This window comes from Chroicocephalus ridibundus, chromosome 3 (assembly GCF_963924245.1).
Source record: "Chroicocephalus ridibundus chromosome 3, bChrRid1.1, whole genome shotgun sequence".
In the NCBI taxonomy this organism is placed as follows: Eukaryota; Metazoa; Chordata; class Aves; order Charadriiformes; family Laridae; genus Chroicocephalus; species Chroicocephalus ridibundus.
Genome location: NC_086286.1, coordinates 15,687,901 through 15,699,921, shown reverse-complemented (window position 1 = coordinate 15,699,921; position 12,021 = coordinate 15,687,901). Strand labels below are relative to the sequence as shown.

At 41.8% G+C, this 12,021-nt stretch overlaps 1 protein-coding gene across 1 annotated transcript in view; it reads left to right on the top strand.

Moving 5' to 3' along the window:
• MSH2 (mutS homolog 2) overlaps positions 1–12,021 on the top strand; it is a 54,767-nt gene continuing 42,746 nt past the window's right edge. The window contains exons 1-6 of the mRNA XM_063328124.1: positions 1–263; positions 2,750–2,904; positions 3,303–3,581; positions 3,861–4,007; positions 5,154–5,303; positions 7,675–7,808. Of these exons, the coding sequence (XP_063184194.1) occupies positions 44–263; positions 2,750–2,904; positions 3,303–3,581; positions 3,861–4,007; positions 5,154–5,303; positions 7,675–7,808 (1,085 nt within the window). The 5' untranslated portion in view covers positions 1–43. The remainder of the gene's footprint in view (positions 264–2,749; positions 2,905–3,302; positions 3,582–3,860; positions 4,008–5,153; positions 5,304–7,674; positions 7,809–12,021) is intronic.

Sequence of the window (12,021 nt, the reverse complement as noted above, 5' to 3'; positions counted from 1 at the left end):
CGGTGGCCCGTTGGCGGGAGGTGGCGGCGGTGGCAGCAGCAGCATGGCGGCGGAGCCGCCGCGGGAGGTGGTGTGGCCGGAGGGCGCTGGGGCTGAGGCGGGCTTCGTGCGCGCCGTGCTCTCGCTGCCCGAGAAGCCCGACACCACCGTGCGCTTCTTCGAGCGCGGCGATTACTACACGGCGCACGGCGCGGACGCGCGGCTGGCCGCCCGCGAGCTCTTCCGCACCCGCGCCGTCATCCGCCAGCTGGCGGGGGCACCGGGTGGGTGCGGGCCCGGCCCCCTGAGGGGCCAGGGCAGGCGGCGGGTTGGGGTCGCGTCCCCTGGGCCTTGCTGCGGAGGGGAGCGGGGGGGGAGGGAGCGGGAGGGCCGCCCGCGGGGAGGCGGCGGTGGGTGCCGGTGCAGCAGCGGCGTCTTCTCAAGGGCGAGGCCTTCGGGGTGTCGGTCGGGTCCCGACGCTGCGGGGCGTCGCGTTTCGTGGCTGCATCGGACGCGAATTCTCCGAGGCGTCATCTGTCAAAGACGGGGACCGTGTCAGGGCGAGAGAGCGTGAGGTGCTGCCGTTTTCTTCCCTCTCTCGGCCACTGCGGAGCTGGCGGGCTCCAGGCCGCCGAAGCCCGCAGCACCTCGGGTGTTGCTGAGAGCGAAGGCTGCTGCCCTCGGTGTTGGTGGGTGTGGGAAGGGAGATATTAAGAGGTTTCTGGATTTTAACGTGCGCCCTGATTCATTGCTGCTTGGAAGCAGGCATAACTGCACGCACATCTTTCTTTTCGCCTCCCGCAGCTTTGAAATGATAATTAGTAGCTCTCGTGAGTGGGATGCGTGTGACAGACGTAGGTGTACAAACGTAAGGAAGTACAGCAGAAAGCGTGGTTCTGAGTACATACTGCTCATCGCATAAGATCATACTACCAGACTGTCGGATGTGGATAGTTAGTGGAACACGATACATTGGATAGGCTAACGGCATGTTAATATTTTTCCAGAGCATTGGTAGATTTCCGTTTGGGAAAATGATTGTGTGACATTTTCTGTGATAACTGAGGACAGGGCTCATGCGGCTCTATAGTGCAGGCGACAGGTAAACAATGGTAACTTCACATGTGCAAATTATCCATTATTAAGTGCTTGACTAATGATGGCCTGCAGAAGGGAATAACATATTTAATTATGTATTGCATAAGATTTTCTCTTCCATCCACCCCCTGTTGCTTTTTATTTGTCTTTTGGTATAAGACGGTGGAGCTTCCAGGCGTTGGATGTAAGAGCATAAAGATAAATTATCCTGTCAGAAGAGGCAAACCTTAGTATTATCTGTAATCTCGAGGAACATAATGTTGCAAAGTTATTGGCTCATACTTCATGAAATAAACCTGTTTGTTATGAATGAAGTTTTCGTGTGTGTGTGCAGTGGCATTAAAAAGAGGATTACTTCTCATATGCTTTTTGCTTTCTGTTGCAAGTGATGGGCTAATAAGTAAAAAAAAAAAAACAAACCCATAAAAAACCCCAACCCCTCCACAAAACCACAAAAAAAAACCTCAGAAAAAAATAATTTGTGGGGATGTTGTAGAGCTTGATGGTTTCAAGCATGGAATTTGATACATCTTCCAGGCTAGAAACACATGCATCGGTACAATTTTTCCATTTCATTTAAAAGCGATCATTTAATGGATGTAAGCCTGTGACTATCATCTCTGATTTTAAAACACTGCAAACTGTAGCCTTATTTAGCATATCCAGTTAAAAGTCAGCATAAAACTACTTTTTGTGGTTTCCGGATGATTTCAAATCACAAATCATATTCAGCTGCCGTCCCCTCGTTTTGTTAGACAGTTCTGCATTGGGAAAGAAGACCTAATTATGTGGAATTAGCTTCTTACCTACATCCAAAACAGTCTTACTAAAGATTTAAGACAAGAAAATGAAAAAATTCTCCTTGGAATAAACCCATAACTTTTTATGGGTGTGGAAATTTGCTCTTTAGTGTCTTTTACATAAAGGGAGGAAGAGCCTCAAATGCGATGAAGGCATGCTACTGAAAAGAGGAGTGTGGTAATCCCTATCTATCGCTTGTGCTTTGTATGTCATCTAGCTCTTGTGTATCTGACGCTAGTCTGAGTTAATTCCAATTGCTGATTTGGCAGAAAATTTAACATACTGAAAGCTCAGTTTTTTTAGTAGTGGAATTATGTTATTCTGTGAGTAGGCTGGTGCCAGAGGTGGCGTGGGAGGTAGGGAGCTAGAAGTGGTATGGTTCGTCTTGGCAGCTGTACGGAATTAAATTTGTTCAACTGTATCATCTGCCTGCACCCTGATAGGAACAGAAGCAAGAAGTTTGTTAATTAGGCTCTTTCTAAGTTAGGTTTTAATGTAAACTTTTAAATTTTTTTGAGAATATGTTTTTACAGTATATATTGTGATAAAAGGGAAATGTCTTGGCACGTGTGTCTCGCCATCTTCTGAGTGTGAATAGGGTGACAGTCTGCTCTGTCAACAGAAGTGGCTTATCAGGAAAGAAAAGATGTTATCCAGAAAGAAAACCTGTAGCAGGCTTCCACCACTCATTAGATTAAAATGTGTGAAATGTTAATTACAAAACCAAGAATATTTTAAGAAGAGGGGAAGGGTGAGAGGAACAGATCTCTTTGTGTATATGTATGTATAGATTCAGTGAAATTTGTAAATGAACATTGATTTATTATTTATTATGATTTATCATATTTTTCCCTCTTTTTTTTTTTTGTAGGAACTCAGAAGCTTGAGAGTGTTGTGCTTAGTAAAATGAATTTTGAATCTTTTGTGAGAGATCTGCTTCTGGTTCGTCATTACAGAGTTGAAGTTTACAAGAACAAAGCAGGGAGTAAATCGGTCAAAGAGAATGACTGGTATTTAGCATACAAGGTACAATTTTCAATCTTTCTTTGTAATTGTGAAATGAAAGAAAAAAAATATATAACTCTTTCCTGATTCCCTCAACTTGGAGTTTTGGGATTTTCAGGGACCGATGTTGGTGGTATGATGGTAAATCATGCGGTCTGTTATATATCCCTGTATTTTCTACTGCTCTAAGGCTGGAAGACCTTGTTCTGTATCTTTGTCATAGGTTGGGAAATAAAGGAAACCTGAAGTAGCTCACTTTGTGCAGACGATATGTAAAATTTTAATGGTTAAAAAAATAGAACAGTTGTACGTTTTATATTAATGGACTGTTCATACTTGCTTTCATCAGTTGTCCTTTTTAAAGAAAAAAAAGGTGTGGATATAAACACTCTTTAAAAGTGTATTTCTTTTCTAAATAGGGTTCTCCAGGAAATCTTGCCCAGTTTGAGGAAGTTCTCTTCGCCAACAATGACATGTCAACGGCCATTGGGGTTGTGGGGGTTAAGCTGTCTACTGCTGATGGACAAAGAGTGGTAGGAGTGGGCTATGTCGACACAACCCTGAGAAAACTGAGCGTCTGTGAGTTTCCAGATAATGATCAATTCTCAAACCTTGAAGCTCTACTGGTTCAGCTAGGACCGAAGGAGTGTGTGCTACCAGGAGGAGAGACTGCAGGAGAGATGGGAAAACTACGACAAGTAAGGGACCCGTTGTGGCTGACAGACAAAACTTTATCTAAAATTCTGTCTTAACTCAAAGAAGTTTTGATTTATGCATCCAAAATGTATTATTTGTTTGTTAACTCTTTTGTATTTTAATTAGCAAAAATTGTTCTAAGGGTAAAATCTTGTCTGTCATTCGTCTCTCTGCAACCTAGCAGTAAATAAATACCTCTTCAGGGTTTGCTTCGATGTGATGAATATCTGTCCCCTGAATATTGAAAGTAGTTGAAAACTATGTGTGTTTATGGACAACAGGTCATTCAGAGGGGAGGAATCCTGATTACAGACAGAAAGAAGGCAGATTTCACAACAAAAGATATTGTTCAGGATCTCAATCGCCTGTTAAAATCAAAAAAAGAAGAACAAATGAACAGCGCAGCGTTGCCAGAGATGGAAAAGCAGGTGAGCACAGAGTAATGTTTAGAGTGCTCCTGTGTTTTAGAAGCAGTGGTGTGTGCACCTGTTGCGGGCTGATGGTCTCTGTCCTCACCAGTCCTGTTTTATGCTGGATTCCCATACTTCTGGGAAAGCGTATTGTACAGCCCATGGTATATTAAGCTACATTCTTGCTGAAGTGTTTATTAGTTCTGCTTGGTTTGAGTCTGTGTCAAAGTTGAATTCCAGGGGTCCTGGAAAAAAAAATGAGAAAACCCTTCCTTATCTCTTTAAAGTAGTAAACTCTGGTAAGCAAATAGACTGTGCACAAGAGGTGCTTCCTATTCATAATCTCTCTAGCCTAAGGACTGAAATACAATACTTCCAGTATTTTGCATGACAGGAAAATTGGTATTTGAAAACAAAGTAATGTTTATGATAATATTTTTCGTTTTATATCGTCTTACGGCTCAAGCATATGGTTTAGTGCCTGCATATGAACTGAACGTGTTTGTTCTTAGCTGCAAACGAGAGGTAATTTGCTTGAGATAAACATGTTTTAATTTTTTTTTAAAACGTGCTTCACTGCTGATGCTCACCGCAGGTGTAAGGTGCAGAGTTTCTTCCTTAATGTGTCATTTCACAACAGGTTAAAATTGTTTGAAGTGTGTCGCAGCTAAACAAGTCAGTCATGCTGCTGCTTCTCTTTTGTGCTGGAACCAACATTTGTAATGCCATGCAGTGAGTCAGATCAGATCCTTGTTCTGGCTGAAAACTAACCCTGAAACCATGCCCTGAGATGATCCATGATATCTCATTTATCTGCAATAACTTGTTTGTGTTCCTGAGCCAGAAACATCCTGATAACAGCTTTGGGAAGCTGGCGAGGCATGCACTTCACATTTTGTTTATCAGATTATGCAAATGTCTAGTTTGTTGTTCTTGCACCTACCTAGAAAGACTCTGCAGTGCCATAGACTGTCCCTATGAAAATGAAGCCCTGTCAAACAGGATGAGTCTCTCATGGCTTTGCTGGAATTGACGTGGCTCAAAGACTTCCCCTGATTGTAACTTTCTAGGGGTGTTTATCAAATACTCCCCAATTCGAGAGTGTTTCTAACTAGAATGTTTCTGGTTGTTTTGTTTTGTTTTTAAAAAAAAAAAACACTTCAGGTTGCTGTTTCGTCCTTGTCGGCCATTGTCAAGTTTTTAGAGTTGTTGTCAGATGATTCTAACTTTGGACAGTTTGAACTGACTACTTTTGATCTTAGTCAATATATGGTTCTAGATAACGCAGCTGTTCAAGCCCTCAACCTTTTTCAGGTAAGAAATGTATACTTGAATTGAGAATTGTTTTGCAGTGTACTTACTTAGCTGCTTGATAGGTAGCCTGATGGCCTAGTGGCAGCTCTACAGATCCTGATTAACGGCAGCTTCTACATTCTAGCTTTGTTTTCAGATTCTCCTGTACAGTGTGTGTTTTAAACACTGTTACCACCTTTTTTGGTATCTTACTTTGAATGTAAAAGAGAAGATCGTCAAGGAGGTAGGAAGTGGCCACAAACAAGTGTCTATGTAGAATGCGGATGTGGGAAGAGCCTTAGAAGTACCTCATCGTTGTAGCTGCTGAGGAGTCTGGCTAAGCAGTTGGGTAGAATGCTTTATCTTTCCTTGGTTTTAGTCAGAGGAGTTTGCATTTCCAGTGGCAGGAGCAGACTTGGGGCATGGGAGGGGAGGAGAGCTCTCTAGTTTTGTGGTGTGAGAGGGAACTCCAAAGCACAGTTGCTTTTTACAGTAGTGCTGTTTTGGGGAAGGAGAATAGAGGCCTGAATCGGATAGTACAGGAGGCGTATGGCAGGAGCGCCGCTGGTGGTGACGGAAAGGGGGGGCTGGCTGCAGCAGGCAGGGCAATGAACGGGGCAGTACTTAACATTCTGAAAGCAACGTGGCGTGCTAACTGGCCAGTGTCAATTTTACTTTTTACGCACATTTTCTATAAATCCAAATTGGTTACCAGTCTCTTCCATACCTCCTACCACATCTTTTTTTCTTTATAATTGTAGGAAAACGTGGACTCAAAGTGCTCTGTTGTAGCAGCTTTTTTCTTTTGTTTTCTTGTTAGTAAACCCTGCTTAGTGATCTCTGCTTGGAGCTAATCTACTTGAGTTTCAGGTTTATAGGAAGAAATCACAAATATGATCCCCTGTTTACCTTGAGGGATTTCTAGAGCAAAAAAGAGCATATATTCAGCATCTGAACTGGTTAACCCTGGAGAGAGATGTTCTGATTTTTTTTTTTTGCTTCATTTCCTGGCTCTGTGCACTGTCTAGCAAATGAAGCAAAAATTATATCTCTTCTCAAGATTTATGGAGGTGTTCTAGGAAGTTCAACACTGTCTTAGCTATACCCCTTTATAAGTCCTTGCAAGTGTTACACATTTTGTGATAGGAAATACGCTGCCATGTCTGTCTTTAGGGGCCGTTGTGAGCTTTGGAACAAGGGATTTGCCATGTAGCGGGAAGCTGTGTCGTTGCCTGTGTGGCAGGCTGTCTGTGGGCAGGTTTTTGGGCAGGCACTAAAGCAAAGGCAAAATAGTTTGAAATTTGAGTTGCTCTGTGAGGTGTGTAGGTAAAGTTCTTATGGTGCAGCAGATCAGTTGATTATACGAAACTGTAACCTTCCAACTTGGATGTGCTGAAGTAGGTTATTCATGTATAATCTATGTAGTCTGTGGCAATTCCTTGGAATCGGAAGTTTTTCATAATTTAATACTGTCCATAAAACTGAAAATAGGCACATCCACTTTAGAGATTAGATTTTCCAGGGGTTGAATGTGTCAGTATACCTTCTCACTGTTGTGGTGATGCTAGTTCTACATCCCAGTTGTTTATGGGCATCCACACCTGCTCCTAGTTGAATGCTTGTCTGCTGTTTTAATTGCCGGTGTTCTTGCGCAGAAAGGGTTGGGGTTTTCATTTCAAAGTAAAGAGTTGAAACAAGTTTGTTTGCTGTTTTTCAATGTTAAACACATTTCTTGCTCCCTAGCTGTTTGTGAAAAACCCAAACAAAGCCCCAAGAAAATTGCACAAAAGTCTGTCTTGAGTCCAGTTTATATTAAACCTAAATTATAGATAGTAAACTATAATCTGGACGGAGTAAGTTTAGACATGTTTATAGTACTCCAAAGATGATCTGGGGAAGCTGGAGAAAATTTGGGAAACTCTGTTCTCTCCCATTGCCTCATTCTGTTGTGTCCGCGCCCCCCTCCGCCCCAGCACCATCCAAAGATCGCCAGCCAAAACCCTTGAGCCCAAGTCCTGTTTCTTGCTGCGTTTTTTGATGGACAGGACCCCTATTATTTTGATCTTACCAGGGGAAAACTAACAAATATCTTGGTATATTTCCGCTTTTCCTGTTCAAACGGCAAACACCCAGTGGCTAGGTTAAGTTTCTGACTTTCCTGTTCAGTCAGCTAGTTTCAAAATGGACGAACTTATTAATTGTTCACCATGTTTCAGGGACTAGAGCCTAAGTGCTTTAATGCCGTGCTGTTTCATTTGCCTTTTTTGATGGGTGCCAAGTTGAGTACAAAAGAAACACTGATCTGTTCCTAGGTAGCAAAGTTGAGTGCTGTTCAGAGGGTGTCAGTAAACTTCACTAACTCTCTCTTTTTTTTTTATTTTTTTTTTTCCAGAGTTCTGTGGAAAATGCTAATACTGCACAGTCTCTAGCTGGTTTACTAAACAAATGCAGAACCCCTCAAGGACAAAGACTAGTTAATCAGTGGATCAAACAACCACTTATGGACAAGAATAGAATTGAAGAAAGGTAAGTGTTACGTGTTCAATAGACTTACACAAGTCAGTAACTATTTTAGAGGAGGCTCTTTCTTTTTAAGCACAAAGTACTACAACAAAGAAATAATGGTTTTGGTGTGCTGTCCTGTAACACATTGTAGTTAGAACAAGTAGTGGTTTTCCCTGAGGAGAAAATTGACAGGTTACTGTTAGATTAAACGCTTTTTATAATTACAACATCTGAAAGAGACGGTATGATATGTTTAGATGGACAAGTGATTCATGCTATAGGCTAAGGCAGTGTAGCATCATCTTTTTAACTATTATACTGCAAATACTCAAGCTGTATAATAATATTTTGATGTCACTACCAGTTTACCAACTGAAAAAAAAAACAACACAACCAAAAAAACCAAACAATACAACCCCAAATAATTAAGTGGTAGTGACCTCTTTTTCCAGGAAAAAAACTGCCTTTAGTTGCAGAGGGGGCACTCTTACCATACCTTGCCTTGATATTACAGGTCATCTTTTTCCTCCTTGCTTTTTCCTACTGCTGCCTGTCACCATGCATCTGCTCTCCCAGTAGACAGCAGTATCGTTGATATGAAGCCTTAGAGAATCTGGCAAATCTCTGCTGAGAATGAACAGATAATTCCTGGTCCTTCAGAAAGGAAACTGCAAAGACCATATTCCTACAGTGTGTGTGTGTTTATCTCTTGATTATGTTCACTGTGCAAACAGAGGTTACGCTCTTTTTAAACTCGTGCTACATATAGCTGTATTCTTGTCATCTAAAACCAAACTTCCTGCAACTCAAGTGAATGGCAGGTTAATACATTGCAAAATGTATGTTAGTGTGTACCTCGACAAAGTAGAAGAGGCCAGAAACGTGAATTTAACTTTAATACTTTCTCTAAGGCTAATATTTCAGATAAGGCATTACAGATATGTCTGTATATGCTGTTGGACTTTAATACAGATCACTACTACCAAAAAAGAATTTTTGGCTTGGTCCCATTGATGTTTAAAGAAGTTATGCAAAGAGTAGCTTTCTCTCTAGATTTCTAGAAACTGTGTTATTCTGCTTCTCCTCAACAAGTTTCTACACTTTTTCTAATAATTTGCAGAATGGTGCCTAGTAACTTGATCAGAGCACACCTAGAAATGTTAGTAATGTGACACTTAAATATTTGTCTCCGTGTTTATTGAATGCTGTATCTTACTCTGGCATGTATTACAAGATCCTTCATCATTAGTTCTCAGTTATGTGCCCAGGATCTTCTACTTCTGTCAGTTTTGTGTTTTAAGATCTAAGCCAACTTTAATTTTACAGTTATGCTGATTTTAAGATTTTGAAAGTTATTACTCCCATTTGTAGTTTTTTTATGTCAAAGTACACAATGGAGATTTTAACTTTTGTGTCAGACTTGTTTGCTCATTACTGTGCATCAGAAGTCCTGCAAGTTTGGAAGAGAGAAGGTGTTTTCTTGATGAAGCTGGGATTAAATGATAGGCAGAAAATGTAACTTGACCTGTTTTGTAGAGTTGTGATCATCTCCACATTTTGTGTTGTGATTCTGTATGGCTAATGTTGACTGCCCTTAGGAAAAGCTACATTTAAAGGAAGAGGGGAGGAATTAAATGGAGTTAAGCTCTTAGTGAAGCTCGTAAAGGTTAATGTATCTAAGTGTTACTTGGTTGAAAGAGGTCCATTGATAACCTCCTGTATTTTGCTCAGCCACAGAATCGTTGGGGTTGCAATTTGTTAAAAATAGTTTCTTTTAATCTGTACTTAGGGACACTGAAATACTATAGTCATACTTTTCCAGTTTATTCTGCAGCATAGCTAAGCGTGCCTGAATACATCTTGTTTTCAAGTACTGCTTTGATGAATTTAATTCTTTGGCTTTGGGATAAAAGCAATGTATTTTACTTGTAAGCAGTTGGTGTGCCATCCTCCCAGTCTTAATGTGTGGGACTGTTCTTTTTTTAATCCGAAGGAACAAGCATAGTAAGAGAAGCTCTTAGTGGGACTGATGAGATGTATTGACAGGTTCAAATATCTTTTGAAAGATAGGCAGTTGCCAGGTTGCTTTCTGTATGCTTTACAGTATATTGTGGCTGTTTTAAGAATTACAAACTATAATTTAGAACGCATAGGTGGTTTGAGAAGGAAATATCTGGTCTGCTGTTCCTTTAGGTTTCCTGTGTAGTCAAGGGGAGTTACTGATTAACATGTCACACTTCAGGCTAGGAAATAAAGGATGCCGTTGTTAACGGTGCAAAACAGTTGGATTGATGTTAGATGACAATGTTTTGAAGTCACCCAGTTGTTTTGCTTATGCGGGAGGTGTTTTGACTTAACTTTTATTCCAGTAGTGTAGAATCGTATGTCTGACCGTTTATTTAAAAAACTTTAGAAGTTAAACTCTCATAACCCTCCGCTGAGACCAGTAGGTGGTGCAAGTCATCTGTTGGAGCTAAATGGATCAACTTCTTTCAGTAGTTTCTAACCTGCAACGTGTTGTTAACATTTATGGGTAAATGGAACACACTGTTATATCACTAGTCCATATTAACCATCAATACAGTAACAACACAAATGAATGTACACAGTGCACGTGCTTGAGATAAAATAGTGTTTATCTACTGGAACAGCTTCTAATGAGAACTAAGAGAACGGGGGTTCCTGACACTTGCCTGGCTTGAAAGACTTGGGGTTCTGCCCATGTCTGGCTGGTTTTCCATGATTTAAAAAAATAATTATCAGTCATAAGTATACAAGATGCAGTCCTACTCCCATGTGGTGTGTTCGGAAGGCAAGTACATGAGGTTCTCACTTCTTGCCTTATAGTCAGCATATTTCTGAAATTAAATGTAGTTGCAGAGGCAGGAAGTGCGAATACATATATTAATTGTGTAACATGATTGGCTATAGTACACCAAGTAACTTCAGTATGTAACTTGCAGATAGCTGGAAGTCTGAGAAATGTGGCAGAATGTAAAATGGTACTTGTTCTTTTGTGCCCTGAGAAGGGCACTTGTGCTGAACATATGTATTTTTTTTTCTATATTGGAGGGGAAACTATCTGATATTTGTTCACGGAACAAATATAAGATTCCAGCTTACCTTCTTAGTCCTCTATGCATACTGTGGCCTAACCTCTTATACACCTCTGTCCTGTACTAGAGAAGGTGCAGGGTCTCATTTCCAGAGGAGTTACAGGCTGTACTCTTAACATCGCTTGTTCTGATTCCAGCCTGTTTTGAGCTTTTCACTTGTGTTCCTAAATACTACGCTGCATTGGGGGCCAAATTGCAGAAACCAGTCTTATCTCTAGCAGAGTCAGAAAGTAATAGAGTTAGGAAGCTTGAGGGGAATCAGTGGCTAGCAGAGTAAAATTCCCAAGTTTGTAGAACATTCTCATGAATCAGTCTTGAATGACAATTAAAGTAGCAGCTTGCTTAAAAACAAAAAAAAAAGGCAACTTGTTGCTAGCTAGTGTAGGCAGGCTTGACTGCCTTTGCAGGGCTTTATTTAGTAGTAATTTAACCTAACATATGCTTTCTTCAGCAGATAAATGGAGGGACAGAGTGGGGTAGTGCGTATGGGATAGCTCAGAAGCCAAGTGACTGGGGGCTCATCTCAGATGCACACGAATGCACAGCATGGATGAGAAACGGGCAGGTGAAATGAGAACTCCGTGTGCGTTGCACGCCTGTGGTCTCCCTCGGATCACAGGAACAGGATCGAGCAACTGGGGTGCTGTGGTGCATGCTCCTTACAAAGGCTGGGCAGGGCAGATGGAGGGGGGGTGTTTCTGCAGAGGTATGGCCTGAACGCGCAGAGCTCTGCTGCGGAGGGGGGCAGTGGGTCCATCGCGAGCTTAAGGGTCAGGATTAGAGAGCTGACAGCAAGGTGGGGGACATTACGGTGAGCATCTACAGCACATCTGCCCCATCAAGATGAGAAAGTGGACAAAGCCACCTTGAGACAACAAGAAGAAACGTGATTGTAGGCCCTGGCTCTCTTGGAGGACTTGAGCCACCCTGGCACCCGCTGGAGTGGAGGAGGATACTTGCATCTTTGCATGTTCTGGCAGACAAGTCAGTGGTGGTGTGCCCTTGTAGCAGCGAAGGGTGACCGCACGCTGGGCTCCACTAGTAACAGCAGGCTGAGGAACGTGATTGGTAGCTGTGAGGCTGCACCTAGAGTAGTGTATCCAGTGTGGGGCTTTGCA